The sequence below is a fragment of the Pezoporus occidentalis genome, unplaced genomic scaffold (genome assembly GCF_034315485.1).
Source record: "Pezoporus occidentalis ecotype Australia unplaced genomic scaffold, CSIRO_AGI_Poc_V1 ctg348, whole genome shotgun sequence".
NCBI classification, from domain to species: Eukaryota; Metazoa; Chordata; class Aves; order Psittaciformes; family Psittacidae; genus Pezoporus; species Pezoporus occidentalis.
Window position 1 is genome coordinate 11,170 of NW_026915462.1, and position 27,907 is coordinate 39,076.

The 27,907-nt window shown below is 42.0% G+C and overlaps 2 protein-coding genes across 7 annotated transcripts in view; both read right to left on the reverse strand.

Moving 5' to 3' along the window:
• Positions 1-1,037: 1,037 nt before the first annotated feature.
• On the reverse strand, positions 1,038-15,642 carry GCNA (germ cell nuclear acidic peptidase). Of its 3 annotated transcripts, XM_062630068.1 has the most exons (7): positions 15,097-15,557; positions 14,695-14,803; positions 14,092-14,263; positions 11,741-11,885; positions 9,798-9,936; positions 3,806-4,010; positions 1,038-1,430 (listed from the first exon to the last, which is right to left on the reverse strand). In XM_062630068.1, the coding sequence occupies exons 2-7, from the start codon at positions 14,711-14,713 to the stop codon at positions 1,178-1,180; spliced, it is 933 nt and encodes a 310-aa protein (XP_062486052.1). In that variant the 5' UTR covers positions 14,714-14,803; positions 15,097-15,557; the 3' UTR covers positions 1,038-1,177. The 3 variants fall into 3 exon arrangements, with proteins under 3 accessions (XP_062486052.1, XP_062486051.1, XP_062486053.1); XM_062630067.1 differs by lacking the exon at positions 14,695-14,803 and having other exon boundaries at positions 15,097-15,642; XM_062630069.1 differs by lacking the exons at positions 3,806-4,010; positions 14,695-14,803 and having other exon boundaries at positions 15,097-15,642.
• A 6,689-nt stretch (positions 15,643-22,331) lies between these two features.
• OGT (O-linked N-acetylglucosamine (GlcNAc) transferase) overlaps positions 22,332-27,907 on the reverse strand; it is a 28,613-nt gene continuing 23,037 nt past the window's right edge. For all 4 annotated transcript variants that reach the window (XM_062630070.1, XM_062630071.1, XM_062630072.1 and 1 more), the window contains 4 exons: positions 26,193-26,345; positions 24,833-25,085; positions 23,900-24,023; positions 22,332-23,351 (listed from right to left, as the gene is read on the reverse strand). In XM_062630070.1, coding sequence (XP_062486054.1) covers positions 23,177-23,351; positions 23,900-24,023; positions 24,833-25,085; positions 26,193-26,345 — 705 coding nt within the window. In that variant the 3' untranslated portion in view covers positions 22,332-23,176. The remainder of the gene's footprint in view (positions 23,352-23,899; positions 24,024-24,832; positions 25,086-26,192; positions 26,346-27,907) is intronic.

Consider the following 27,907-nt stretch of genomic DNA (forward strand, 5'->3'; position numbering starts at 1 on the left):
ATATACATACACACACACACACGCACACAGATAGATACCATTCCTTAGTCCATGGACCATTCCCATAAATTTGCTGTATTCATTCAGTCCATAACGTCAGGCTTCACCTGTTGTTAACAGCCTTTCAGGGCAGGAGAGACAGTGTGTAGTGTTGGATTCTTGCCTGCTGACAACACTGCAGAACTCATCTGGTCACTGCTGAGCTCATCTGGGTTTCATCGAAGTTCACTCCTTGTTGAGGTGATGACCGGAGGGAAGTCAGGGTCAGTCAATGGTGACCTGAGGACAGTTCTGGGAGACTCCTGCTGCTGCTGCCGGCTTTCCCCATAACTTCACTCTCTGCTGATGATCATGACAGCACATATCTTCTTTTCAAAGCCCAGAGTGGTGGAGATGGGCATCTAGCTGATGAGCCATAGAAGTGTCATATAGCAGGCAACAGCATATAGTTGTGTTCGCTGGCTTCTATGAAATCTCAGTGATAAAGGCAAATTAAAACTGAATCAAGAGCTTGATCTCACTATGGGCCAGAAAGCTTTGCAGAAACTCACACTTTCTCCAACACATTTGAGGCATCACTTACCTACCGCTTTTAACAAAAACAGCCAAGAACCACTCAAGAAACTCTTTGGGAGAATGCCTGAACCCATATTGAGGCCTTCCTCAGGCCTGGCACTGGAAGCCATCAAGACATACCATAGGATTTTGGCTTTTGGGCCTGGATTCATCTTGCATCTAAGCAAGAATGGACAGATGAACACCTAGCAGGTCTTCAGCACAGAGTCTACAGCATATCAGCTATCCAGATGAAAGAGTAAATCCATTGCTCATGGAGACACTGAAGGCATGCTATGAAGCACTACATGTAATTACCATTCAGAAAATTCCAAACATAACAAATCAGTCCCATGAAGGGCATTGAACTGCATTTTCCCAGGCACAGTTGATGTTTCTCTGAAGTCTTAAGACTGACTTGTGTATTGCCATGGACTTTCTATCATCATTACACTTCTTGTTCACTCCGGCCAATTTTAGAACAATCTATAAGGTTTCCTTTATTAGAAGTATTTAATGCCAAAATATTATCTGGAATATTCCAAAACACATTCTTAGATTAATGTTATATACTACTACATGCAAAATTTAAATAGCATCAAAAAAGGAGTGTATTGAGATATTACGAGGAATCTTGAAGCCTAGTTTTTAAAGCAAAATCAGCACTGAGTTCCTGCATGACTTTTGCAGGACTCAGGCCAGGCTGCTCTCTCTTAGTAAGTCCATAGTTTTCTTCCACATGCTTTGCAAAGGGCATTAGACGTGTCCTAGCAAGAGTACCACCCTTCCAAGTGGGCCGACTCAGGACCAGCTGCCCCCCACAGAATGCACACACAAAGCGCTCTGTGTCCAGAGACTTGGAATGACGTCCAGTCCTGAAATGGAAAAATAAGCACTTTGATTTCACAATTGCAGTAGACAGTACTTGTAGGAAAGGGCTCCTTTCTCTTCTGCCAGGCTACTTAGGTCAGATTTCTAAACTAGCATTTTAGAGCAAGGAACAAACTACATACTTCACACAGTGGAACAATCAAATCTGTATTACACATTTCTCTACCCTAGAACTTTTTCCACTGCTTTTTCAGCTTGGGTCCTTCCTGTGTCTCTTTTACTCTCAGTCTAGTAGTATAAAGTGCTGCAACAATTCAAAACACCTCCACAACCCACGTATCAACTACCCCTCCTTCAAGTTTCTCTCCAAAGCCATCACCATCAAATCTTATCACAGAATCATAGAATGGTTTGTGTTGGAAAGAACTTTAAAGCTCATTTAGTTCCAACCCCTGCCAGGTTGCTCCAAGCACCGTCCAACCTGGCTTACTCACTCTCTTAGAAAATAATTTTTTCCTAATGTCTTATCTTAATCTCCCCTCTGGCAGGTAAAAGCCATTCTCCCTTGGCCCATCCCTGTAGGCCCTTGTGAGAAGTCCCTCTCCAAACTTCTTGTCAGCTCCCTTTAGGTATTCAAATCTAAATGCTCTGTCGCATCTAAGTAACTAATGCATTGCATAACCATATTAACTACTTCAGGAAGATTCTTTTATATGTGAAATACTCTTTCCCTCTGGTGCTTCTGGAAGCAGCATGCATGACCCTGATGGAAAAAAAAAAAAAAATTCCATGCATGCTTTGTAAGGATGCACTTAGCCCTTAAAGGGGAGGGGGGGAAGGGGGAGATAATTTATTCTTTTTTAATATTAAAACCCCCCACACCATTGTCAACCATTTTCCCAGGCTATGCAGAACTGAATTCACAAAACTTCATGCTCTCCCACTGAGACCAAGGTCACTGCATACAGAAGCCTGGGGTCAGCTATGATCTTCCAGAAAAAGTGACACTTTCCACACCCATGAAAGGTAAAAAACCTGGGAAATTACTATAGCAACTATTACTTATGCTTGATCTCAGCAACACATATAGTTCTCATTTAACAAATACAGTAAGCAAGACAGAAGTCTGATGACCAGTGTTGCAATCTATCAGCAGTATGTCTCCAACTTCAGTTCTTCACATTACAGTGCTGCTGACACCTGTGTGGCTGCAGATATCTATTTTCCTTTAATAGATACACAAGCTGAAAGAGTCCATGAGGTAAAAGATCAACTAGAAAACTGACTACCGGTTTTATAGTTTTAAACCAATAGAAATCGTTATATTGTTTGTTTCTACATTTTACTTAATACTACTGTAACAAGATTAGGAAAAATGTTTAGTCTTAATTCAAGTCAAAGATACAAACCCCAGAAAGTTTCTTCTGGTGCTTTATTCTAGTATCTAAATACTGTGACACATTTTGTGCCTAGTTTTTATGGGGATTTGTTCTGCCTTTGAATTCCAGTTACTACTGACTGACTTCAGCATCAGATGGTCCTCAGTATCTTTACAAGGATAAGCATATAAAAAGCAATTCAATTGACCATGCCATGTCTAGCATTCCCTGTGGACTGCTTTTCCTTAGATCAAACCTAGATTGTTGTCATGGCACATTCAAAGTAACAGTCAAAGATGTTACTTTCTAAGATGTAAAATGTGAACAGATGTCAAATAAACTTGGAATGGCTCATTTCTGCAACAAATGCTAGTACTTTACTTACATGCATTCTACAGCTTTGTGCCAGATCCATTCATTGTTCTATCAGTGTAGGCCTACAAGTATTACTCGATATTGTTTAGAGGTGGACCTGGCAGTCCTGGGGTAACAGTTAGAGTTGATCTTAAAGGTCATTTCCAACCTAGCTGATTCTCTGATGTAGTACTTAGATAAGAGTGGAAATACTCCTCCTACCAAAAAGCCTATAATGGGATCAATCGATCATGACATCAAAGTTAAGTGGTCAAAAGCTTTCACAAGTTCACTCAATATTAACTACAGTAGAAGGTGAATCCAAATTTACATCGTTTGAGCAATGTTTGAAAGGTGAGAGCAGCCACGTGAGGTGACCTTTTCCTGCCATGTCATTAAAAGCCAAGGCACATATTCTTATCTCTTACTGCTTCCCAAAGACCTTCCATCATCACCAATGGTTCTCGGAAGACACTTCAGCCTGTCCTGACCTCTGAAATGGAACTGAGACTACCTGAAAACAAACATGTGGAATGGCATAACGAGGATCTGACGGCTTAGGAAGCGCGAAGTGACAACTCAAGAGTACCCCAGTTTAAGAGACCCATCATTTCTAGATATAGGAGACTGCCAAATTTGAGACAAAGTTAATACACAGTCATATGTAAGACCAAAACATTACTCACGTAGCTTTGCACAGAACACACTCATAGATGAATTTGTAATTAATCTCATAGCTGTGGCAACGTGCTACTACTGGTAGTTCTGGATGAATCACAGCTGATTTATTGGCATAGTATCTCCAGAATCGTCCATGTCCATCGCGAACACCATTGATCAGCCAGGTGGCCGCATGGCAAGCTTCATGAACTAGCGTGTCTCGAAGACGATCTTGGGGTAAGGCAAACAAAAGATATCGAGATCAGTCAGGTACGGGGAAGTACAGACTTTCATCCTTGGCCAATGCTTTAACACTTAGTATAGAGATGCAAGGCTTCATCAGGGTTTTGAGTGACAGGACAAGATGTAACGGGTTCAAACTTAAACAGGGCTAGTTCAGGTTAGATCTAACAAAGACATTCTTTACTGTGAGGGTGGTGAGGTGCTGGAACAAGTTGCCCAAAGAAGTGGAAAATGCTCCATCCCTGGCAGTGTTCAAAGCCAGTTTGGACAGTCTTGGGTGACATGGTCTAGCGTGAGGCACCCCTGCCCATGACAGGGGCTGAAACTAGATAATCTTAAGGTCCTTTCCAACCCAAACCATTCTACAATTCTATGACTTATTTTGGAGGTTGGAATTACCAATGTTTTGATCAGATAAAATGTCCAAAACCAAGATTTCACTCAGTGGATTTCCAGTTTTGTGATTAGCCTTAATTCTGCATCCTAGTTACTTCCCTACACACCTAATCTGTTTTTTTCTGCTTGGTTGGTTTGGTTTTGGGGGCTTTTTTTTCTGTTTGTTCTGTTGTTTTGTTTTCTGTTGGGTTTTTGTTTCTTTTTTTTATTTAGATGAGACCCTAAACACGTTTATATAGACCAAGATTCATTGATTTTTTTTTTTTGTAACACTGACATTTTTCCTCCAGAAACAACTAGAACAGAGCACGAAATTTTCTCCACAATTAGAATGGAATATTTCAGCTGGACAGGATGTGCAGTGATCACTTAGTCCAACTGCTTGACCAAAAGTTACAGCATGGTATTAAGTGTGGATGGATTTTTAGCAAAGAATGGCCATGTTCCCAAGTCAGCAAGTGCCTACATGGAGCTCGACATGAACAGAGGATGAAGGAGGATGTGGGTAAAGAAGCAAAAGTAGCAGTAGCAAAAGTATCAGTGCAAGCAAGGTAAGAAGAAACTGGACTGTGCTAAGATACGAAATAGTGGACTGTTAGCAAATTTTAAAGGTTAAGTTCTCGTACGCTTATTGTTACTAGTTGCTGTGTGCTGCAGGAATATGAATCAAAGCATAGCATACTGAGCTATTGTATATGCATTCAATCATCATACAAGCTATTGAACATGTATCTAATTATACTACAGCGAGCTATTGATGATGTATCCAAATATGATACAGTGAGCTATTGTAAATGTAACTGTAGTTGTGGTGTATTACAAGAAAATGTATCCAATTATAATACAGCAAGCTATTGTAAGCCGAGGCAGAGAAACAGTATAAAAAGGATTGATACTCTATAATAAATGTCTTTGGTCTGATCATATTGATCTCTGACTGAGTCCATATATTTTCTGTGGCAATTAAGGGTATTGTCCAAATGCCTCTTAAAACACTGACAGGCATGGGGTGCATTGACCACTTCTCTAGAAAGCCTGTTCCAGTGTTTAACCACCCTCATGGTAAAGAAATGCTTCCTGATGTTCAGTCTAAAGGTCTCCTGGCACAGCTCTGAACCATTCCCATATGTCCTATCTCTGGATCCCAGAGAGAGGAGCTCAGCAATTCCCCTCTTCAGGAAGCTGTACAGAGCAGCGAGGTCACCCCTCAGCCTCCTTTTCTCCAAACAAGACAAACCCAAAGTCCTTTGTCACTCCTCATATGCCATTTCTTCCAGACCTTTCACCAGCTTTGTTGCCCTCCTCTGGATGCATTTAAGTACCTTCACGTCCTTAATACATTATGGGGCCCAGAACCACACACAACACTTAAGATGAGGCCATACCAAAGCTGAATACAGCAGGATAGTGACTTCTTTTCACAAGCTAATTATACTGTGGTTGATGCACCCCAGGATGCAGTTTGCCCTCTTGGTTGCCAGGGCACACTGTTGGCTCCTGCTGAGCCTGCTTTCAACCAGCACCCCAGATCCATTTCTGCAGAGCTGCTCTGCAGCCATTCCTCTCACAGTTTATCCTTGTGCCCAGCATTATTTCATCCCAGGTACAGAATCCAGCATTTGGACTTGCTAAATTGCATCCCATTAATCATCACCCAATGCTCCAATCTAGCTAGATCCCTCTGCAAGGCCACCTTCCCTCAAGAGTTAACAACATCTCCCAGTTTGGTATCATCAGCAAACTTGCTAAAGGTGCATTCAACTTCTGCATCCATATAATTGATAAATATATTGAACAGGACTGGCCCTATAATGAAACCCTGAGGAACACCACCAGTGAGCCGCTGCCAGCCAGATGTAGCCCCATGCACTGCAACCCTTTGAGATCTGCCCTTCAGCCACTTCTTCACTCAGAACACCATGAACCTATTCATCCCACAGTTGGACAATTTCTCCAGAGGGATGCTGTGAGGGACAGTATCAAAAGCCTTACTAAATACCAAAAAAAAATTACATCCACTGCCTTCCTTCATCCACTAAGTGGGTGACCTTATCATAGCAGGATATCAAATCAGTTAAACAGGCCTTTCCCTTTGTGAACCCATGCTGACTGTGTCTTATGTTGCATTATTCTTTAATTGTTGTTCAATAGTACTCAAAGCAATCATCTCCATAATTTTTGCACAAAGTGAGGTTAGACTAAACAGGTCTCTAGTTTTCTGCATATTCCCCCATGTCCTTCTTGCAAACCAGAATAACACTGGCTGTCTTCTAATCAGCAGGGACCTCCCCAGGCTCCCAAGACCTTTCATAGATGATCGAGAGGTGTCCTGCTATAACTCTGGCTAACTCTTTCAGTACTGTGCGGTAAATCCCATCAGGCCCCATGGACTTGTGACATGTATGTGGACATACAGCTGGTTTTTGACAACTTCAGTGTCCACACTTGTAGTCCTCCGACTCAGGAGACTGAGCAGCCCAAGGTCTGACAGTAAAGACTCAGGCAAAAAGTAGCATTGAATACCTCTTCTTTTTCATTCATCCCTATTTAGTCTGCTGATTATAAACATCAGTCCAATGTTTTCTTTAGACCTCCTCTTGCTATTAACATACTTAAAAAAAGCGTTCCTTGCTATCTGACAACACTGGCAAGTTTCAACTCCAAATGAGCTCTGGCCTTTCATGTCTTCACCCTGCATATAAAAACCATAGCTCTGTAATATTCATGCAAAGCCAGACCTTACTTCCAGAGATCGTACAATTTCTTTTTCCCCTTGACCTCCACAAGGAGTTCCCTGTTCAGCCAAGCTAGTCTCCTGCCCTGCCTGCTTGACTTACGACACAGGATTGCTTGCTCCCCTGCTTCTAAAAGGTACTTCTTAAAAACTGATGAGCACTTGTGGACTACTAAGCCCTCAAAAGCAGATTCCCAGGGAATTCTGTTCTAATTCCAGAGCAGTTGTATGCTTGTTCTGGAGCACCTCTCCTACGGCGACAGGCTGAGTTAGCCTTGTTCAGCCTGAAGAAGGGAAGGCTCCAAGGACACCTTATAAATCATCCAATAAATAAAAAGGCTGACAGGAAAGCTGGAGAGGGGCTTTGGACAAAGGCCTGTAGGGACACGACAAGGGGAATGGTTTTCACCTGCCCCAGAGGGGAGACTGAGGTGACATTAGGAAGAAGACCTTCCCTGTGAGGGTGATGAGGTGCTGGCACAGGGTGCTCAGAGAAGCTGTGGCTGCCCCATCCCTAGCAGTGTTCAAGGCAAGGCTAGACAGGGCTTGGAGCAATCTGCTCTAGTGGAAGGTGTCCCTGCCCGTGGCAACGGGCTGGAAATGGATAATCTTTAAGGTTCCTTCCAATCCAAACCAGTCTGGGATTCTATGATACTATGATCTCTCATGATCTGATCTATAAGATTTATTAAGCTTATTTAAAAATATTCTATCATTTCTAGAACTGGTTCTTCTATGGTAAGTGAAACATTAAGTTCCCCAAATTGAGAGGGGATGAGGGAGAAGTAACAGTTACAGTACCCACCACACAACAGAACTTAATTTGACACTGACCTATCTTTATTCCAGATTCAAATATGACCAATAAGGTGGCTAGTTATGATGGATGAGTCAGATTTTAGATTGTCATTATAGTACATATGAGTAACCTACAGTTCTTCAAATCAGTAATATAAGCAAAATATTGCAATTAGCATTAATATATCTCTGTTCTCACATTTCTGTAAATTTGTCTAGCCTCTCAGAAGGGTTGTGAAGACAAGTACTACAATTAATGGAATTATTTATTTAAGATAATATGAAATATCAAAGCAGGGTCCTGTTCCATATCAATTAAGCCTCACATTCATGTTTTTCTCTCTAGAACTTGCTATCTCACAGAAGAATCAACGTATTTTGGGAAACGGGAGAGGTGCCTGAGGACTGGAGGAAAGCAAATGTCACTCCAGTCTTCAAAAAGGGCAAGAAGGAGGACCCAGGTAACTACAGACCGGTCAGCCTCACCTCCATCCCTGGGAAAGTGATGGAACACCTTGTCCTTGGTGCCATCTTAAGGCATATCAAGGATAAGAGGGTTATGAGGGGCAGTCAACATGGCTTCACCAAGGGGAAATCATGCTTGACTAATTTCTTAGCCTTTTACGAGGAAATAACACGGTGGATGGATGATGGCAGAGCGGTGGATGTGGTCTACCTTGACTTCAGCAAAGCATTTGATACAGTCTCCCACAGCATCCTCACAGCTAAATTGAGGAAGTGTGGTCTGGATGATCAGGTAGTGAGGTGGACTGTGAACTGGCTGAAGGAGAGAAGCCAGAGAGTTGTAGTCTATGGGGCGGAGTCTAGTTGGAGGACTGTAACTAGTGAAGTGCCTCAAGGGTCAGTACTGGGACCAGTATTATTTAATATATTCACCAACCATTTAGATGAGGGAATCAAGTGTACTATCAGCAAGTTTGCTGATGACACTAAGCTGGGAGGAGTGGCTGACACGCCAGAAGACTGTGCTGCCATCCAGCAAGACCTGGACAGGCTGGAGAGTTGGGCAGCGAATAACTTGATGAAATATAACAAGGGAAAGTGTAGAGTCCTGCATCTGGGCAGGAACAACCCCAGGTTCCAGTATAGGTTGGGAAACGACCTGTTAGAGAGCAGTGTAGGGGAGAGGGACCTGGGGGTCCTAGTGGATGACAGGATGACCATGAGCCAACACTGTGCCCTTGTGGCCAAGAAGGCCAATGGCATCCTGGGGTGTATTAGAAGGGGGGTGGTTAGTAGGTCGAGAGAGGTCCTCCTTCCCCTCTACTCTGCCCTGGTGAGACCGCATCTGGAACATTGTGTCCAGTTCTGGGCCCCTCAGTTCAAGAAGGACAGGGAGCTGCTGGAGAGAGTCCAGTGCAGGGCAACTAAGATGATTAAGGGAGTGGAGCATCTCCCTTATGAGGAAAGACTGAGGGAGCTGGGTCTCTATAGTTTAGAGAAGAGGAGACTGAGGGGTGACCTTATTAGTGTATATAAATATATAAAGGGGGAGTGTCACGAGGATGGAGCCAGGCTCTACTCAGTGGCAAACAATGATAGGACAAGGGGTAATGGGTACAAACTGGAACACAAGAGGTTCCACTTAAACTTGAGAAGAAACTTCTTCTCAGTGAGGGTGACAGAACACTGGAACAGGCTGCCCAGGGAGGTTGTGGAGTCTCCTTCCCTGGAGACATTCAAAACTCACCTGGACACATTCCTGTGTAACATTATCTAGGTGTTCCAGCTCCAGCAGGGGGATTGGACTTGATGATCTTCTGAGGTCCCTTCCAATCTCTAGCATACTGTGTGTGTACTGTGTGTGTATTTTTTCTTTTACCTACCTGCAGAGTCACAGACTTTCTCAGAAAGTTCTATGCGAGCGTAACGCTTTGCTTCAGGACCTTCTGTCTGCCCAGTTACACAATATCCTGCTGTTTTCCTCATTTTCTTATTCCAGATTATTTCCATTTTGTCTGGTAACTGCAAAACAAAACAGTATGTGTAATCTGCCCTCTCCTACATCTCTCCTTTTGGACCTCTGGCTTCCCCTTATATTTACTGCAAAGCCAGCAAAGGAGGTGCCTGTTAGTGCCCTTAACACTGTTGTCATTCAAGATGCAAACCCACCCTCCTCCTTGTCATTCCTATCCTCAGTTTTTCTGTAACCAACACTGGGAGTTTCACAATGCAGGATGAGACAAAAAGTCCTTTGGCTCCTCTATTCTGCCTTGAACAGTGGCTAACACATGCTGCTTAAGAGGAAATACAAGGTCAGCAATGAAACAGAAAAATTTCCTCTTCAAAAAAGATGACTCCTATTTTTGCTAGTCACTTTGCAAGACACCACCTCACTGAGCCACAGGTGGTTCCTCTTTATTAAACAAACAGCCCTTAGAAGTGTTTTCTGGTGTTTTGGGGAGTACATGTATGTACGTTCTTAGACGCGTGCATGGTTAGCACACAGACCACAATTATAGTCTCCTATCAGAAGCTCTACTGCTTAATAATTTAGAGGTCAAGTACCATTTGCTTTGGTTGTTCTGAACCTGCAACTTGCCATTTTAATTTGATGCACCTTCACACTGTGAGAGGGAGAAAAATCATCCCTTGCTTATTCTCTGTGTTGCTTCTGATTTGATAACCCCTCATAATATCTATCTCAGTTAACTCTGTTCTTTTACTATCACTTTTTTTGTCATCCAAATTAGTTAATAAGCTTAAATAAATGGTCCAGCAGTAGTTAAGTAGTTAAGTGCTAGTACTGGTGAGCAAAATATTTTGCTTTCAGCAGTAGTGAGCCTGATCAGCTCAGCTCCCATGACCTCAATGTGTCCTTGCTCAGCTCCACAACGTATTCTCAGCTGCACAGACACCTTTTGCCTCCTGAAGGAAATGCTATTGGAATTACTGAGAGCAGCATCCTTCCTTTCACAGATGTTTCTCACCAGAGGAGAGTCTCCAGTATCCCAGAAGATTTAAAGGTCAAGACAGCAGTTCTCTGAAACTGAACCTTCAATTTGAACACAACTTACAGCTTTAGGTTCACCCAGAACTGTTAGTCAAAGAATAAACAGCTTTTTTGTCCGTTCCAGAATGACAAACATGAACATGCAATAGGAACGAACTAAAACTGCATGTACCATGACAGGCCCTAACAACAAAGGGAAGAGCTTTTACTCATTAGCTAGCTCCCTTATCCCCAACATATGCTCCCACCACTTGCCTTTTGTCAGCTGGAGGCTAGAAAGTTGTGTTACAATTAGCTGTTAGGCTATGATAATGCTGAAGAGTTCACTAGTACATGTTACTTCTGTAAAAGCTTAATGAGCAACAGTGATATGCAACCTTCTTTCAGCAGCAAAGCCATAGCCGCCTTTGCTGGGGTCCACTACCACAGAGGTAGCAACAAAAAGATTCTCAGGCTGCTTAGCTGATAACCATGCAGGTACTATAAAACTCATGAAGATAAGTATCATTCAAAGATGAAACTGATCAAAGGCCCCTCATGTAGCAGTTTCTCTCATCAAGGACTCTTGGACAACATCCAGACTGCTCACTTACAGATGGTACACCGCTACAGCTGGGAAAGCAAGCCAAGCTGTAAACCGCTGCACCACAGTGGTAATAAAACCCTTTCAAAGAAATTGTTCGAACTAGTTCAAACATAAGCCATTGCTGTAAAGCTTAACTTCTACTAACTGAAGAGGATAAAGAGCAATCACATCAAAAGGCAAGGAGCCACATTTTAACATTTTAAAATTGTAGGTTTTGTTTTGAAGCCAACCTTCTGGTCAAAAATGGTGCTATTATACAGACAGTAGAGTTTCCATGCCAGCTCCTCTTTATTTTTCTTAAAATACCTCACATAGTGGGAACCTGGATTTGAGAGATCTTGCAAGAAACAGCCAGGCACTGAGCACACCCTGAGCCTGCAAGAAAAAACAAAGCAGTTTACTGAAGTAAATTGAAAAATAATAGCCATTTCATAGCCAATAAAGATCTCTGGGATGCTGCCACTGACATAAAGCTCTCCTGACTTTTCTCTGGCTTGCCCTCAAGAGGCAGTGGGAAACATCGGCTTATAGCATCTTCTTGCCCCTTCAGGGGCATGAAGAGGCAGAGCTGTTGCAACAGAATCATAGAACAGTTAGGGTTGGAAAGGACCTTAAGATCATCCAGTTCCAACCCCCCTGCCATGGGCAGGAACACCTCACACTAAACCATGTCACCCAAGACTCTATCCAAGCTGGCCTTGAACACTGCCAGGGATGGAGCATTCACAATTTCATTAGGCAACCCATTCCAGTGACTCACCACCCTCATAGTAAAGAACTTCTTCTTTATATCTAACCTAAACTTCCCCTGTTTAAGTTCTAATCCATTACCCTTTGTCTTACCACTTCAGTCCCTGATGAAGAGTCCCTCCCCAGCATCCTTGTAGTCCCCTTCAGATACTGGAAGGCTGCTCTGATGTCTCCACACAGCCTTCTCTTCTTCAGCCTGAACAGCCCCAACTTTCTCAGCCTGTCTTCACACAGGAGGTGCTCCAGCCCCCTTACCATCCTCATGGCCCTCCTCTGGACTTGCTCCAACAGCTCCATATCCTTTTTATGTTGAAGACACCAGAATTGTACACAATATTCCAAGTGAGGTCTCATGAGAGCAGAGGACAGGGGCAGGATCACCTCCTTCGATCAACAGTTCTGAAATTACTTTATTAATTCACAAAACTAGATTATGAGGATTCCTAAATAGGAAAAGAGGGTAGCTCAGATCTTTGTGACACAGTGAGCCATTATTATACCAAAACTTGATCCATATCTGAACAGCCCTAACATGATCACCCACAATAAAGAGTATTTTTAGAAACACAGAAATCATCAAACCAACCAGCTTGGGAAAGACCATCAAGATCATCAAGTTCAACTGTTCCTCAGCACTGCCAAGGCCACCACTAGCCCATGCCACTGAGGGCCTTGTCTACACAGTGTGTGAACACTTGCAGGGATGGTGACTCCACCGCTGCCCTGGGCAGCCTGTTCCAATGCCTGAGCACCTTCTGGGGAAGAAACAGTTCCTAATATCCAGTCTAAACCTCCCCTGGCACAGTTTAAGGCTGTTTCCTCTTGTCCTGTCACTTGTTCCTTGGGAGAAGAGACCAGCCATCTCCTCGCTCCATCCTCCTCACCTTTTGGGAATCCTCAGGAATTCAGTCAGGGGAAGCAGGTATTTTACTAACTCCAATACTGCAACATTCTGACAAAGTATCAGCTTTGAAGACACCATTTAAAGATTTTGTATTGGTATACACAATCATAAAATGACTAAAGGAAACATCACAGGGCTAAAAGGCAGAACAAAGGCAGCTACCACCATAAATGAAAAGGATGTTCTCCTGAAAAGCTTAAATTGCATCTGTAGAAAAAGAAAGATGAATGCTGCAAGTTCTGAGAATACTAGTCAAAAATATCAAAGCAAGCTTGTTAAAAAGGCATGTATTATTAATAGCATCAGTCTGGATGGATAAATAGAGTCTATAATCTGGTGTGAGGGTCAGTCATTTTACCAATCTGTCCAGATGTGGAATGGGGATATAGGTAGCTATCTGATCAGAACTTGATTGTGAAACAAATAATGTGACTTATAGTACACAACAGAAGGTTAAAGTCATTTTTTAATTCAAATGGTGTCTCTGCATTACTGCTCTCAGTGTGCTGGTGGTGTATTTTGAACTGGTGAAGTGTCACAGAAATGTCTAAGTGACCTAAGTGAGGTCACAAATAGCAGATGGATAAATAGAATGCATGGGGCCAGCCATGTTAGAAGTACGCTGTGCCAAGACAAAGAATAGCAAGAGAGCTACCATTTACAAAAAAGATTTGGTATTTGCCACATTTTTTAGTCATTAATTCCTCTCAGCAGAGATTAGTTTATATTCTCCCCGTCACACCCGTGACTGAAAGCTTTGATTTACAGCTACTTAACAACTGCTGATTTGGTAGCAGAAGTTTCTAGGTACCAGAAAAATCAGAATGTCATCCTAAGCAAAATGCTTAGCATCTATCTGTCCATCTATATTTGGTCAAAGAACATAGTAGGGAAAAAAAATAACCTACAAAAAAAAAAAAAATTTACCTTTTCTCTGTCTTTGCTGACTGTGAGCAACCGACCAATTTGTTCCTAGGAGTTCCTGCAGAAGCCATTATCCTGGAAGGTGTTTCTTGAAGTGAAATAGAATTTGGTCTTGGTGTCTTGACTCCCTTCCCTTTCAAAGGCTGGCCATCTTCACAGGGTGACTTGTTATTTTCTAGTTCAACAGAAAGAGTCACAGGATTACAAAGAATCTGGAACACAGACATCAGCAACCAAGTAACAGACAAAGATGAAAAAGTTAAATACTCCACCTCAGCACACACACTCCTACTGTGCATACTTGAATACGAAGGCTTATACAACTGAGGGAAAGGTAATTTGCTGTTATATAGTACAAAAATTAACATTCAATGAAAGAGTGGCAGACTTCAAGCTTTCAAACATTCAGCTAGGAGGAACTAGAGGGAAAAACATTTATGACCTCACTTAGGTATTTCTGCAACACTTCACAATTCAAAATACACCACCAGCACACTGGGAGCAGTAATGCAGAGACACCATTGAAGAAAAAGTTACTTTAACCTTCTGTCATGTACCATAAGTCACATTATTTGTTTCACAATCAAGTTGCGATCAGACAGCTACCTATATCCCCATTCCACATTTGGATAGACTAGTAAAATGAGTGACCCTCACACCAGAAATCAAGGACCACTTCAAGGTCTGTGGTTTCAGTAGGCCTTCTCTCTGTTGGCTGGGGAACATCATTCAAAACCACCAGTTAGATTTTTTTTAAGAACAATTTTTAAAATGCCTACAGTTACAGGAATTATAAAAACAAGCAATGCTGAAAAACTTAAACTTTGATACCACAAGACTAACAGAATCATAATACTCAGAGGAATAATTTCTGATTGCATCAAATTCAAGTGCAAGATGCTGGGTTGCACTTCTAAAACATATGCCACACAAATTAAAATAATTAGGCAATCAGCACTACACCACTGCTGTCAGTAGCTTGCAAGTCAGCCAAGAACAATTGCTCACCTCTTGTGCTTGGTTGGTGGACAGTTTTATTTGTGCTTAAGATAGGGTTTTGAGGTATACTTCCTTTCCTTATCTGTTCTATTAATGATTCAAATTCACCATCCGAGCTATCTGATTCTATCTCTGTACTCTGTTGTAATGCCACAGTTGGCACTTTATTTTCTGTACTTTTTTCACAGCTCCTTTCTCTCCTTCTGGGTTGCAAGTCTGGACTGCCTCTGGAGATTGACTCTCTGAGATTTTGTGGAGGTGGGAGTTTTAGGCACTTTTGACTCTCTTTCAGGTCTTTTACTCCCCCTTTTTGGTAGTCAGATTCTACAAAGACAGAATCATCAGTGTCACTTGAAGCCTCTGGATACTGCAGTTCTTGACAGCAACTGTTTTTCTTTCCAGAAGGCATCCACTTCTTGGTGGTCTGAGGATCCTTCTGTCCTGCAATTCAAAAGAAACAGCTTAAAGTTTTGATAATTTCTTTTAGGAAACTTACCTCTGTCTTAACAGAAAAAAAAAGGTCCTTGAAAAAGATAAGAAAATACAAAGAATAGAAACATATCTTCCCATTTGCTTTATTATACCTTGCCCATTTATTGTCATACTAAATGGAAAGTCACCGAATGATGTATTTTTTTAATACCTTTTTTTTTTAAGTTACCTTAAACAACATGTATGTACACATAAGCCATCAAGCCTAACAATCCTGAACAGTAACTAATGCTGGCATAATTTTCATTCCCAGCAACGAAAGCTATGTGCATGTAGAAGCTGAACATTTCATACTAAAGCTTTATACAACCACCTAGTGAAGATCAGACCATAGCCTACAGCACAAAGTGCACATCTATCAATAAACAAGGCTTCTAACACCTCAAATTTGACCTATCAGGAACAAGGGATCATGTCAGACCTCTTGGTGACTGATTTTTTCTTTTAATGATGCTTCTGGTCTACTGTGCTTCCCCCATTTCCCCTCCAGAAACCATTCCAATAGTTTTTTACAGCCTGCAGTTGGTATACATGTTTCAAGGTTGACATTCTCACCAGCTGCAAACGATCCCATCCTTCTTGATCAGGGGTCAGAGCTTTCCCAGGTTCCCATGAGATCACTGTTATCATCCCTCATCTACCAAAATTCTATCATCTGATCACTGGCCTACTGGCTGTGTGAAGAATTCCAGAGCCCTGTTCACCCAATTCTACTGAAGTCCAGCTTGCACTTATCAATTGGAAGTGCACAAGACAGGTGTAGTCAGGCTCTGAATGTTAGTAAACCAAGGCACTTTCCATCCTTTGGGGGAAAACAGAGATCCTCTGCTCAGACAAGCACTGAACCCCCACAAGTAATGGTTTGCTTGAGCATCTTGTAGCCAGTGTTAACAGGATTATGCACAGGACCTTGGCTAAAGAAGCTCCAAATTAAAGTATTATCTGTGGCTCTGCAACACCTTGGCCAAAACGTGCATTGAATTAAAGGTATCTAACTAAAGGTATCTATCTTTACTCAGTCTCTTTTGACCACAGAATGAGCTACTACAGCCACTGGAACACTAATTTGCATATCCTACGTCCTCTCTTCATAGTGATCATCCCACATTTGCTCAGTCTAATCAGCCATGAGTTGTACTGTTTTCATAGACCCAAATGCTAGCAGGTAGTCCACAGTCTGTACCTACAGATCTACAGCAATGCTTCAAAATATATACTTGTCAGAACAGTATGAGCATACTTTCTTCTTTTACACCCATGGGAAACAGAAAAGCCTCAAGCAAGAGACAAAGTGAACTTATAATTAACAAGCTCTCCCAGAAATTTATGAGCTCAGAAATGAATGCTAACTTTCCACCCATTAAAATGCCTGCTGTGTATTTGCTGTTGACTTGCCATGCTTTATTGGGCTTTTTCTCACTTTCAAGTCCAAGCAGAAACCATCCAAATCATCGACTGAGTCCTTCAAACTGCAAAATGAACAAATAACATGAAAAAGGGGAGGCATAAACAGGAAAATAGAAGTATGCCTTAGCAAAAAAAAAGCAAACAAAAAAAAAGCCACAAAATATAACATCATCAGTTGATCACAGCAAATGTTACCAACCACGTTCATTAATAGGAATGGCAACAGAGCATGTACACCTCCAAACATACCATTTTACATTTGACCTGAACATACAGACTGAACACCAACTTGTCTGTGCTCACTCCTATAACCATATCTGCCTATGAACCACTAAAACTTTTACTAATTTTTCTGTATTCTGAATAGCAGATGTGATACAGAAACCTACTATATAAAAAGCCATTAATTACAGCACCCACCTCACGTATGCCTTTTTTGAAACAGATTTTGGAGTTTTCATTCTAGCTAAAACTGAAAAAAGAAAAAATCATTAAGAACAAGGTTCCATTTCTTTTGTTATGCTTTTCTTTTTTGAGAAAATTTTAGTAAAAATTTGGTCTAAAGTCTTACAAACAAACACACACCCCCCCCCCAAACTAAAACAGCTACCAAACATAAGAATCCTTTATATATAATTCCAAATCTCAATTCCCTAAAGCTGACAGCAGCTTTCCAGCATTTCCTTCATAATCAATCCTTGCCCAGCACAAAGCCAGAGAAGTGCTGTTACGTATCTTGCAGTATCCAGTAGAGCCTTCTCATATATGTGGACCACTGGGGATGGAATTGAATGGGTTTATCAATATTTTCTCCAAGCATTTCAGTACCTGCAGGTAATAGCTTTTCTGCTGCAAAGAGCTGTCCATACGGTTATTCCAGTAAGAGACTCGAAAACAACAACAAAAAAAAAACAAACACACCACCACCCCCCAAAAAAAAACAACACACCCCCCCCCCCCAACAGTCAAACAAAATGGTAACAGTATCCCACTACATTTTAATCACTCCAGGAATGCTGTGGTGACTGTTAACAAAAACACCATTCAAGCAGTGGTACTGCACATGCTTGAAGCAATGAGTCTTAAAGAAATGCCATCAAAATTTCATACACAATTATTATGAGACATTCAAGAAAGCTGAAGGGGAACAAACTTCATTAAAGCATAAATCAGGCTAGGGAGAAAGGAAACCATTGTCCCTTCATCAAAATGCAACTAGCCACAAGAGTACTTAAGGAGTGTTTGCTCTCCCAGTCCAAAGCTGCATGCATGACTTCAATGGGATTATAAACTTTCGCACTGTGCCATAAGCAGAGCATGGGACTGAGTGGTATCATCTTTGAAGAAGAGCACAAGGGGAAGGATAAAAAAGAATTCAAGAACTTGAAGCTCAAAAAGTGTTTGGAGTAGTGAGTTATCTTCAACTTTAGCACCTGGCAGTCTTCACCACTACCTTCATCACAAAAGAAGTAAACATGGCATCTGCTGCCTTCCAATTCAATTCATCAAGATGGCTCACTGAAGAACAAATGCCAGCAGACAAAGGCTTACAGACAAATACAACTTGCTACTTAATAAATCAATTCCCTTTAGTTTCTCATCTCTTGGCACATATTTTTCCTTCACCCTTTCCTACAATTTTCAGTATAGTGACAGCATGGCAACAGAACAGCTTTTCAAATATTCTGCTCTAAGACCCAATTAGTCACTCTCAGCTACCTTCCATACTAGAGCTGACACCTGACTTCGGCCTCAAGAGCTTCCTCGATGGAAGCAAAAAAAAAAAGGAAAAAAAGAGTAGAAAAAACAAGCAGACTATCAAATAACTTTAAAAATTACAGGGAGGAGCTAATAACTTAATGAATGGACAGTACTGAAATATTTATCGGATCTGAAAGCCCGATAGTGCAGTGAACTATATACATCATGTTCTAATTCAACTGGATGCAAGCAGTAAGGCTTGACAATGCTTAAGATCATTCACATGGCACTGAAATGGAGCAAAGTATAAACTCTAAAGTAATGAGAAACCTGCTTTAAAAGCAGCTGGACTAACAGAAGAACGATAGGCAGAAGGCAGAATAAACAGATATGACTTCTTGTCTTACCATCTCTACTACCATCTCTGTTCAAATCTTGAATACCTAATGAGGAACATACTGCAAACATAAACCTTTAAACTACTCACCAGCTTGAAACCCACTTGAGGTGTGGTAGAGCCATGATTAGTTCATCTAAGGAACAAGCTAAATAGAACTCTTGCAACAGGGAAAAAGAAAAACCAAACCACTGTGTACTCAATTACTCTAGCACAAAACAATAATCATTAATGGCTATTAACAAAAAGTGCAAACATCAGGTTTTGTATGTATAGACTATATATGCGCAGCAGAAGACACCATGTAAAATTCAGTACACAGTTCCACTGTACCAAGACCTTTAGCCACTATGAAAACCGCAAAACATCCTAAGTGGTTAAGAGTCATGAAGGAAAAGAATGAAAGAGGGAATTCTGAGTAGGTTAGGCATGTTTGGAACAGCAACTGCTTAGAGAAAATGATTATTCAAAGATGCTCTATAGTCTAAGAAGAAAGCAAGTTATAGGTAACAGACAAAACTGAGGCAACAAGAAAAATAACGCAAGGCATAAAATTCAAGAACACTCACTGTGGCATACAGCTACCAACACTGCACTGCAAGGAGAAAATGTACTTTGCAGCAGGAGCAAGGAAAGAAAATAATGCATAAAAACTACTTCACTCTAGTTAGACATGTCACTTTCATACTCCTTCAGAGAAAAAAAACATAATGTGCTATTACTCACACATTTCAAATTCATCATCACTGCCGGAAGAGACATACAGGGCATGGCTGCAAAAAATTAAATGCAGAATAGTATCAAGAACATTAGGTCAACAGCAAGTACATCTGCATCTCCCCTGAAGTACCTGTGACCACCAAGAAGCAAATACACACTGAAATAATCACTGAATGTCTCAAATAGACTGAAGTGTTTAATTTTAAATAGAAATATTAGAACCAGCATATTAAATTTATAACAACTATAAACATTCAATATTCAAGTAGCAATCATTCACTGCCAAAATCTGAACAACTGAACCATCTGGAGACACAAGCTTAGACCATTACATTGGCTTCAATTCAAATTTAAGTATTTATCAGTATTCAGAAGGGACTGAGAGCTTGTTTCTCATCTTACACATGGTATGTGATCAGGCAGATCTGTGGTGTATGGAGTCTGAAACCCCAAAATATACAAGGAAAAACAAGCTACTTTTGTATAAAGTGCACTTTAACACAGCTGCTATGAATATTTAACAAACAACAGCTTTCCTAAAGGTCTTTTAAGATGCAGATAGATGTGTTGGCACTTCCACTGGAATTCTCATGCAGATGTAGAGGCAAGACGAAATACTCCTACCAAATTGTTTAATTCCTATTCTGACAAAATGCAAACATTAACAAGTTAAAAAATGCATTATGCAATTGTTTAAAAATGTGAACACAGCTTCTTTTAACTACATTAAAGTTGCTCAAATTTATCATAGAATAGTTTGGATTGGAAGGGACCTTCAAAGCTCATCTTAGTCCACTACTCGACCCCTCCATGAGGAGGGACATGTTCAACCAGACCTGGTTGCTCAGAACTACATCCAGCCTGACTTTAAATGTTTCCAGGGATGGGGCATCCACCACCTCTCTGGACAACCTGTGCCAGGATTTCAACACCCTCACTCTAAAAAGTTTCTTCCCCTTGTCCAGCCTCAATCTCCCTCTTTTAAACCCATCACCCCTCATCCTGCTGCAGCAGGCCCTGCTGAAAAGTCTCTTCCCATCTTTCTTATAGGCCCCTTCTAAGCACTGAAAGGCCGCAATGAGGTCTCCCCAGAGTCTTGTCTTCTCCAGCTGAACAGCACCAACTCTCTCAGCCTTACCTTACAGGAGAGGTGCTCCAGCCCCTGACGGTTTTTGTGGTCCTTCTCTGGACCCTCTCCAACAGGCTCATGTCTTTCCTGTCCTGAGGACTCCAGAGCTGGATGCAGGACTGCAGGGGCATCTCACCAGAGCAAAGTAGAGGGGCAGAATAACCTCCCTTGACCTACTGGTCATGCTCCTCTGGATGCAGCCCAAGACACCATTGGCCTTCTAGGCTGTGAGCACACACTGCCAGGTCATGTCCAACCTTTCATCCAGCAGTACCCTAAAGTATCTCAAAGACTATAATTTTGATACATGCTAATACCAACCAACTATTGTAAAACATCTGAAGCCCTAACCTGAAGCTGCGTTTCAATACAGTCAGGGAAGCATACTGCAGGAGAGGGGACCGGGGCTGCGCCCAGCCGACCGCCTCCTCACCTCTCTCTCCCCGCGCTGCTGCCGCCCGAAGCCAAACCACAGCAGGAGCCGCCATCGCAGGAGCTGGAGAAGCCGCCGCCGGAGCGTGGCCCGGCTCCGCACTGACCGTGCGCGGGTGTGGCAGCGGCGGGGGGCTCCCCGCGGCCCTCACCGCCCCAGCAGGCCTGCAGGCGTCTCTGCTGCGGTGGAGCCCCGTCCCGCGCCGCCTCAGGCTGCAAAGGAAAGAGACCGTGAGCAGAGGCCCGCGCAGCGCCGGGCCTGGCCGGGGAAAGGCGAACGCACTCCACGCACCGCCGCCTTCTCCATCCGCTTTAAACCGCGCGCACTCCCCCGCAGCGCTTCCGGGGCACCGGGCAGGGCCGCCTGCGCGCGGTCCCGCGCCTGCGCACGGAGCTGGGAGAAACCGCGGCTGCAAGCGCGTCGCAAGCCATGAGGACGAGCGAGGCGGCCCTAGCGCCCGCGGCGCCAGAGAGCGGAGAGCAGCCGCGGCTCCCCGACATGAATGGGAGGCCAAGACAACCGCAACTCAATGGCACGATGAGCGAGGTTGACACTCGTTTGTATTGACCCACCGGAGAGCGGGGAGCTGGGGAATGTTGGTGTTGCTTATTCAAAACAAAACCAGTAATTTACACACAGTCCTTGACCTGCAAGATAGTACAGTGTGCGAGATATCAGCATCGGGAAGGGCAGAAGAAACAAGCTGGTGTGAGCCCCCAGTAACACTTGTGAATTAAGCAGGCACACACACCAGAGCCTTTCATGGTTGGATGGGTTTAGTCTAATAGAAACATCTATGTGCAAGACCTGCGCTTACTGGAGATTGTTTCTGCTTTTTAAATAAATACATACGAATTTAAATAGCACTATTTAAAACAAAATTACAGAAAGAAAGATGCAAGGCCAGCCGTTCGGAATACTTCTCTAGCAACAGCACAAGGGCAGCAGCAAACGTGAAACACTGGTCAAACTGGCAAACCAAAGCTTTATTTTCTGTTTAAAGTCTTTGCTACAGTACCTAGGACTGAGCCTCTATGCATAATTAACAATCATTCCTGAAAGAACTGTATTTGGCACCAGTTTGTGTTTACCTCAAACACCTGTGGGGAGAATTAATTTCAAATCAAATTTGGTTTTATAAACAGCTGCCTTAATGAAGCCAATCAGCTGAGTTACTTGAGAAGCTTAAAAGCTAAACAAAAAAAGCCCGAAGTCTTTATCTAACCCAACACATTACAGAGCTCCAAAATAAGAGGTCAAACATTAGAAGGCTGATACAGGCTCAAGTGGTTTATAAAACCTATTAAAAAAAAAAAAAAAAGACTCCACCAGCAAATCTGCCCTGTCAATCCACACAGTTTAGCATTTAATGCAGGGAGCCACATTAATTAACCACACATACACCAGCAGGACTACCCAAAATCCAATGTTAAAATGCTCCAATTCCCAATCCACATAAAAGGAGAGAGATTTGTAGGAAGATTAAATCCGTCCATGAAGTCATAATATTTGGTTGGGCAGTTCAAACTTCCCCCAGCAACCACTATGTCATTCATACACACAAGTTCACATGTACACAGCTCAATCCCATTCAAACTCCTCATGGAATAAAAGGATCTGAGGCTCTTAATGAGTCTTTCCCTATCATGCAAGAAAGAAGTCTGGCTGTGCTTTTATCACTGTCATGTATTACTTCAGCCACAGAGTACCAGGCAGTTTAAGTAGAAATGCACAGTTTCAGCTCATCATCTCAACAGAAGTGTTTAAGAGGCTCAGTTCCTGGAGAATTCCAGGTGGGCAAGCTGTCTCTTCATGCAGACTCACTGGCCTCTACTGGCTTAATCATGTGGTCTGGTTTGTTGCCAGCAGCATAGTGATCCCACATCTGAAGATAAAGCCGCTCCAGGTCCATTGTGTACTGTTTCGTGTTAAACAAAGGACTGGATATTCTCTGCTTCCAGACTTTGCCGCGAATTTTTTTCAGGCTACCAAAAAAACAAAACAACAAAAAAAACAAACCGCAAGTTAAAGAGGTCACAAGGTTCCAAGCGCTTTTCAGCTAACCCAAAACTGCCAGTACAACTGTTTCAAAAATATCTGCTCCCCCACTTCCACCAAATTCATACTGTTTCATCCCCTTATAATTTCTGATACAGACCAACATGATCACCTCAATTCAGAAGAGCTGCAGCATTAATGCACTAACTCGCTGTGTTACTACAGGGACTTTACAGGATTATTTTAGCTTGCAGTAAGTGAGAAACTGCTTAATTTTCAATTAAAAAGAAAGAAAACACCAATGAAAAGGAAAACTGACTGCAAATGAGCAATTTCTTCAGAACAGGCAGCACTGTTAAGTTTACTGTAAAAGCAGAAGCTGAGTTAACTGCAAGACAAGAAAGCTCTAGATGGAAGACTCCCTAGCTCCTTTAAATGTTAAAAAGATCTGCAAGATTAAAAGTACTGGTCTCAGCACTGTGCCAGCACTTTCCTTTCTTATTGTTAACACAGTATACAGTACAAGTTTGCTTACTATTCCAGATCAGTTCCCAGTTTCACAGCAATATCTTCATATTCCTGTCTACTTTTTGCAATGAGCTCAAGACAACCCAGGCAAGTAAGCTGGGAGGCAGCAACACGTGATGCAAGAGTCTCACCTGTAAACAGACAAACAAAATTGATACAGGAGTAAACTTACCAAGTAACATACTGCAGTGCATGACATACTTCTGCACCTACAAGAGGCAGCAACATTTGTTGGGCTTGCTGTTTATTGTTTTAAAATTAACAATATTCAAATCCATGACCTGGCAGCATGCACTCACAGCCCAGAAGGCCAGTCGTGTCTTGGGCTGCATCCAGAGGAGCATGACCAGTAGGTCAAGGGAGGTTATTCTGCCCCTCTACTTTGCTCTGGTGAGATGCCCCTGCAGTCCTGCATCCAGCTCTGGAGTCCTCAGGACAGGAAAGACATGAGCCTGTTGGAGAGGGTCCAGAGAAGGACCACAAAAACCGTCAGGGGCTGGAGCACCTCTCCTGTAAGGTAAGGCTGAGAGAGTTGGTGCTGTTCAGCTGGAGAAGACAAGACTCTGGGGAGACCTCATTGCGGCCTTTCAGTGCTTAGAAGGGGCCTATAAGAAAGATGGGAAGAGACTTTTCAGCAGGGCCTGCTGCAGCAGGATGAGGGGTGATGGGTTTAAAAGAGGGAGATTGAGGCTGGACAAGGGGAAGAAACTTTTTAGAGTGAGGGTGTTGAAATCCTGGCACAGGTTGTCCAGAGAGGTGGTGGATGCCCCATCCCTGGAAACATTTAAAGCCAGGCTGGATGTGGTTCGGAGCAACCTGGTCTGGTTGAACATGTCCCTCCTCATGGGGGTTGGGGGGTGGACTAAGATGACCACTGAGGGTCCCTTCCAATCCAAACTATTCTGTGATCTGTTCTATGCAGTTACCCCCATTGCATTACCTGGCATAGTGACCATTGGAGTCCCAGCCCAGAGTACATCCATCCCAGTTGTGTGCCCATTGCAAAGTGGAGTGTCTAGACAAACATCAGCCAGCTGTCCTCTCCTCACATGTTCTTCTTTGGGGGCAACAGGAGAAAAGATTATTCTGTTTTGGGAAAGACCCAAGTTTTGTGCATATTGCTGAATATTGGGTTCTCCTACAGCTGGGAAGCGCAGCAGCCACAGCACGCTGTTTGGAACTCTTTTTAAGATCTGTAACAAAAATTAAGAAGCAAATATATAAAGTTCAGTCATAAAAAATCTCCTTTTTTGAACAACGAATTACCACATACCAAATGAAGCAAAAAGTGTAGTACTTTAGTCTTCTGAGGTATAAAGCAGGGAAAAAAAACCCAAAAAGACAACAGATCACCATTTCAAGCAGAATAACTAGGATTACATTTCTACCTAATCCTACTGAGAGAAACTGCAACTCTGAGCAGTACTTCGCAGAGCACAACTTGAAAAGCAAGTACTGAAATTTATGAACTCCTTTATTTATAGGCCTATATTATGGAATCTAAAAAATTACCCCTCAAGTAACTTTCAGCAGTACACTATAAAGTGAACCATGATACATGCTCACTGCGCAGATCTATAAATCCATCAAGTGCCAAAGCCAGTAAATAACTGAGGCTATTCAGCCTGAAGAATAAAAGGCTGCATGGAGTCCTCACAGCAGCCTTCCAGTACCTGGAAGGAGCTTACAAGGATGCTGGAGAGGGACTGTTCATCAGGGACTGTAGTGATAGGACAAGGGGGAATGGGTTTAAACTTAAACAGGGAAGACTTAGGTTAGCTATAAGGAGGAAGCTCTTTACTGTGAGAGTGGTGAGATACTGGCACCAGCTGCCCAGAGAAGCCTTGACTGCCGCATTCCTGGCAGCATTCAAGGCCAGGCTGGACAGAGGCTGGAGCAACCTGATCTACTGGAAGGTGTCCCTGTTCATGGCAGGGGATTGGAACTGGATGTTCATAAGGTCCTTTCCAACCCAAACCATCCTATAGTTCCATGACTTAACTGTGCAAACTAAGGAAGACCAAACTTGTTTCACAATGTAATACCAGTATACTTGAGCTTAACACAATTTTTAACTGGGTAGAAGCACAGATGTGATTTGAAATCAATCTAAAAAATTCTGTTTTCTGTTAACACCAAGTACTGCAACATGAACATCATAAGGAGTCAAACAGCTCAGGGTCAATGTATTTCACAGAACATTTTCAGTCTTAACTTGCATGAAATTTTTGCTAACTTGGACAGAACAGCTACGTTCCAGAACTCTGACCTTAAATTTCGTATTAGATACAGATACTCACATTAGCCCACATCTGTAAAGTGGAAGGATCAATCTTATACAACTGATTAAAGTTACAGTATACAACAGCATCCTCTGGTAAGCCATACTGAGAACGGGTAGTAACAATTATAGTGCGTGGAACTTCTTCACCAGTGGCTGCTTTGTTGTTAATCTAAAGAAAAATATATAAAAAAAAACAAACAAACAAACAAACAAACAAACATTACTGCAACACTGAAAGTGCAAGAACGAGACTTGAAGACAGAGAAACACTGCACCACTCCTTAGCACTACCCATTACTGGAACTGTACCTTTGGCTTTTATTACACCAAATGATAATTATCTACCTTCCCACAACAAGAATTTAACTGCTATGCATGCATACCTGTGGATACCTCAACACTGCAACCACCAAGGCACATAACACTGAGCATCTTCATGCCCTTGCTGTAGCTCCCTGAAATTCTAATTAACTAGCTGAAAAGATGAATCATATGAAAAGGTGTTACACACAGACTCCTCCTCTCCACAAGGTCACTTTATTTCCATGATCCAAAAATGAAGTTAAGCCTTAAAAAAAAAAAAAAAAGGAAAAAACCCAAAACCCAAAGCCAACTATCTAGAAAGCAAAGGGGGGTTTTCTTGTCTGGCTGCATTTTTGTGGCTTGCTTTCTGGCTTTTTTTGCGGGTGGGTTTTTTTTTTGTTGTTTTTTTTGTTGGTGGTGGTGGTGTGTTGTTTGTTTTTTTTTTGAAGATAAGCACAGAACAGATAGTCAAGACTGAAGAGACAGACTAATATATAACTGACAAGACTGTAAGGAACTAGCCAAAAAGCAAATAACAGGAGGTGCTGAAAATGAGACTAGAAGAGTTACATATGAACTTTTCCAGAAGAACCTATCTTACAGCCTTCACAAAGAATAGGTAGAGGCTAATAAAAAAACAGCAGAGGACGAAGTTGGGATAATCAGAATACCACACGAGAGTCTTGAGGATTAGTAAAATGAAGTATGATTGTCAATTTTTATTATTTTTTTTAAATAATGACAGCCAACGGTGGGATAAAAGATAAACCCTATAGTACAGACAGAACACAGATACAGAGTCTTATTCGGTTGGTTTTTTCTTTCCTCTCCATACATATTTAACATTTAGCTTAGTGGCAGGGCAGCCAGCCAGAATAAGCGTACTGTTTACTAATTTGACATGAATGACAATATCTCAGTCACTGATTCTATTAGAAGATGCAGAGATAATTTAGTTCAATAAGTTAGTAACAGTGCTCCTTTACAGATCACTAAGGAGACCTCAAAAACAGAATGCAGAGTTTTCACTGACCTACGCCCAAAAGTAGCTGATATTAAATTAGAACATGCACAAAAAAAGCTTATATGATTATGATCAAAATATAGAAATCCTGGTTTAAAAGCATGCCAACAGAGCTTATATTGCTTCATCTTAGTGCTGGAGTGCCAAGACAAGAATTCTCTATTATGCTCAGAGAAGAATAATTTCAGGAAAAAATGCTAATAAACTTATCAACTGAACTAAAACATAACCTATTACCAACTTAAATGAAAGCTGAACTGTGTTTGGCTGTGATCAAAACTCATAAAACAAAACCAAGGTGTGATACAACACATGGATAGAACAGTGATAATAAAAGGTCTTGTGTAAATTAAGGTCTTGTGTAAATTAATATGAGTCTCCTGAAGACTATAAATTAAAAATTT

Bases quoted from the DNA above. Each gene is read 5' to 3' on its own strand.
- GCNA (XM_062630067.1), bottom strand. From the start codon at position 15,496: ATGCCTTCTGGAAAGAAAAACAGTTGCTGTCAAGAACTGCAGTATCCA. The intron at 9,937-11,740 runs GTTGGCTTCAAA...TTTGTTTTGCAG, and splicing joins GCACCATTTTTGACCAGAAG to TTACCAGACAAAATGGAAAT. The intron at 4,011-9,797 runs GTAGGTAAAAGA...CCTTACCCCAAG, and splicing joins GAAAGTCTGTGACTCTGCAG to ATCGTCTTCGAGACACGCTA.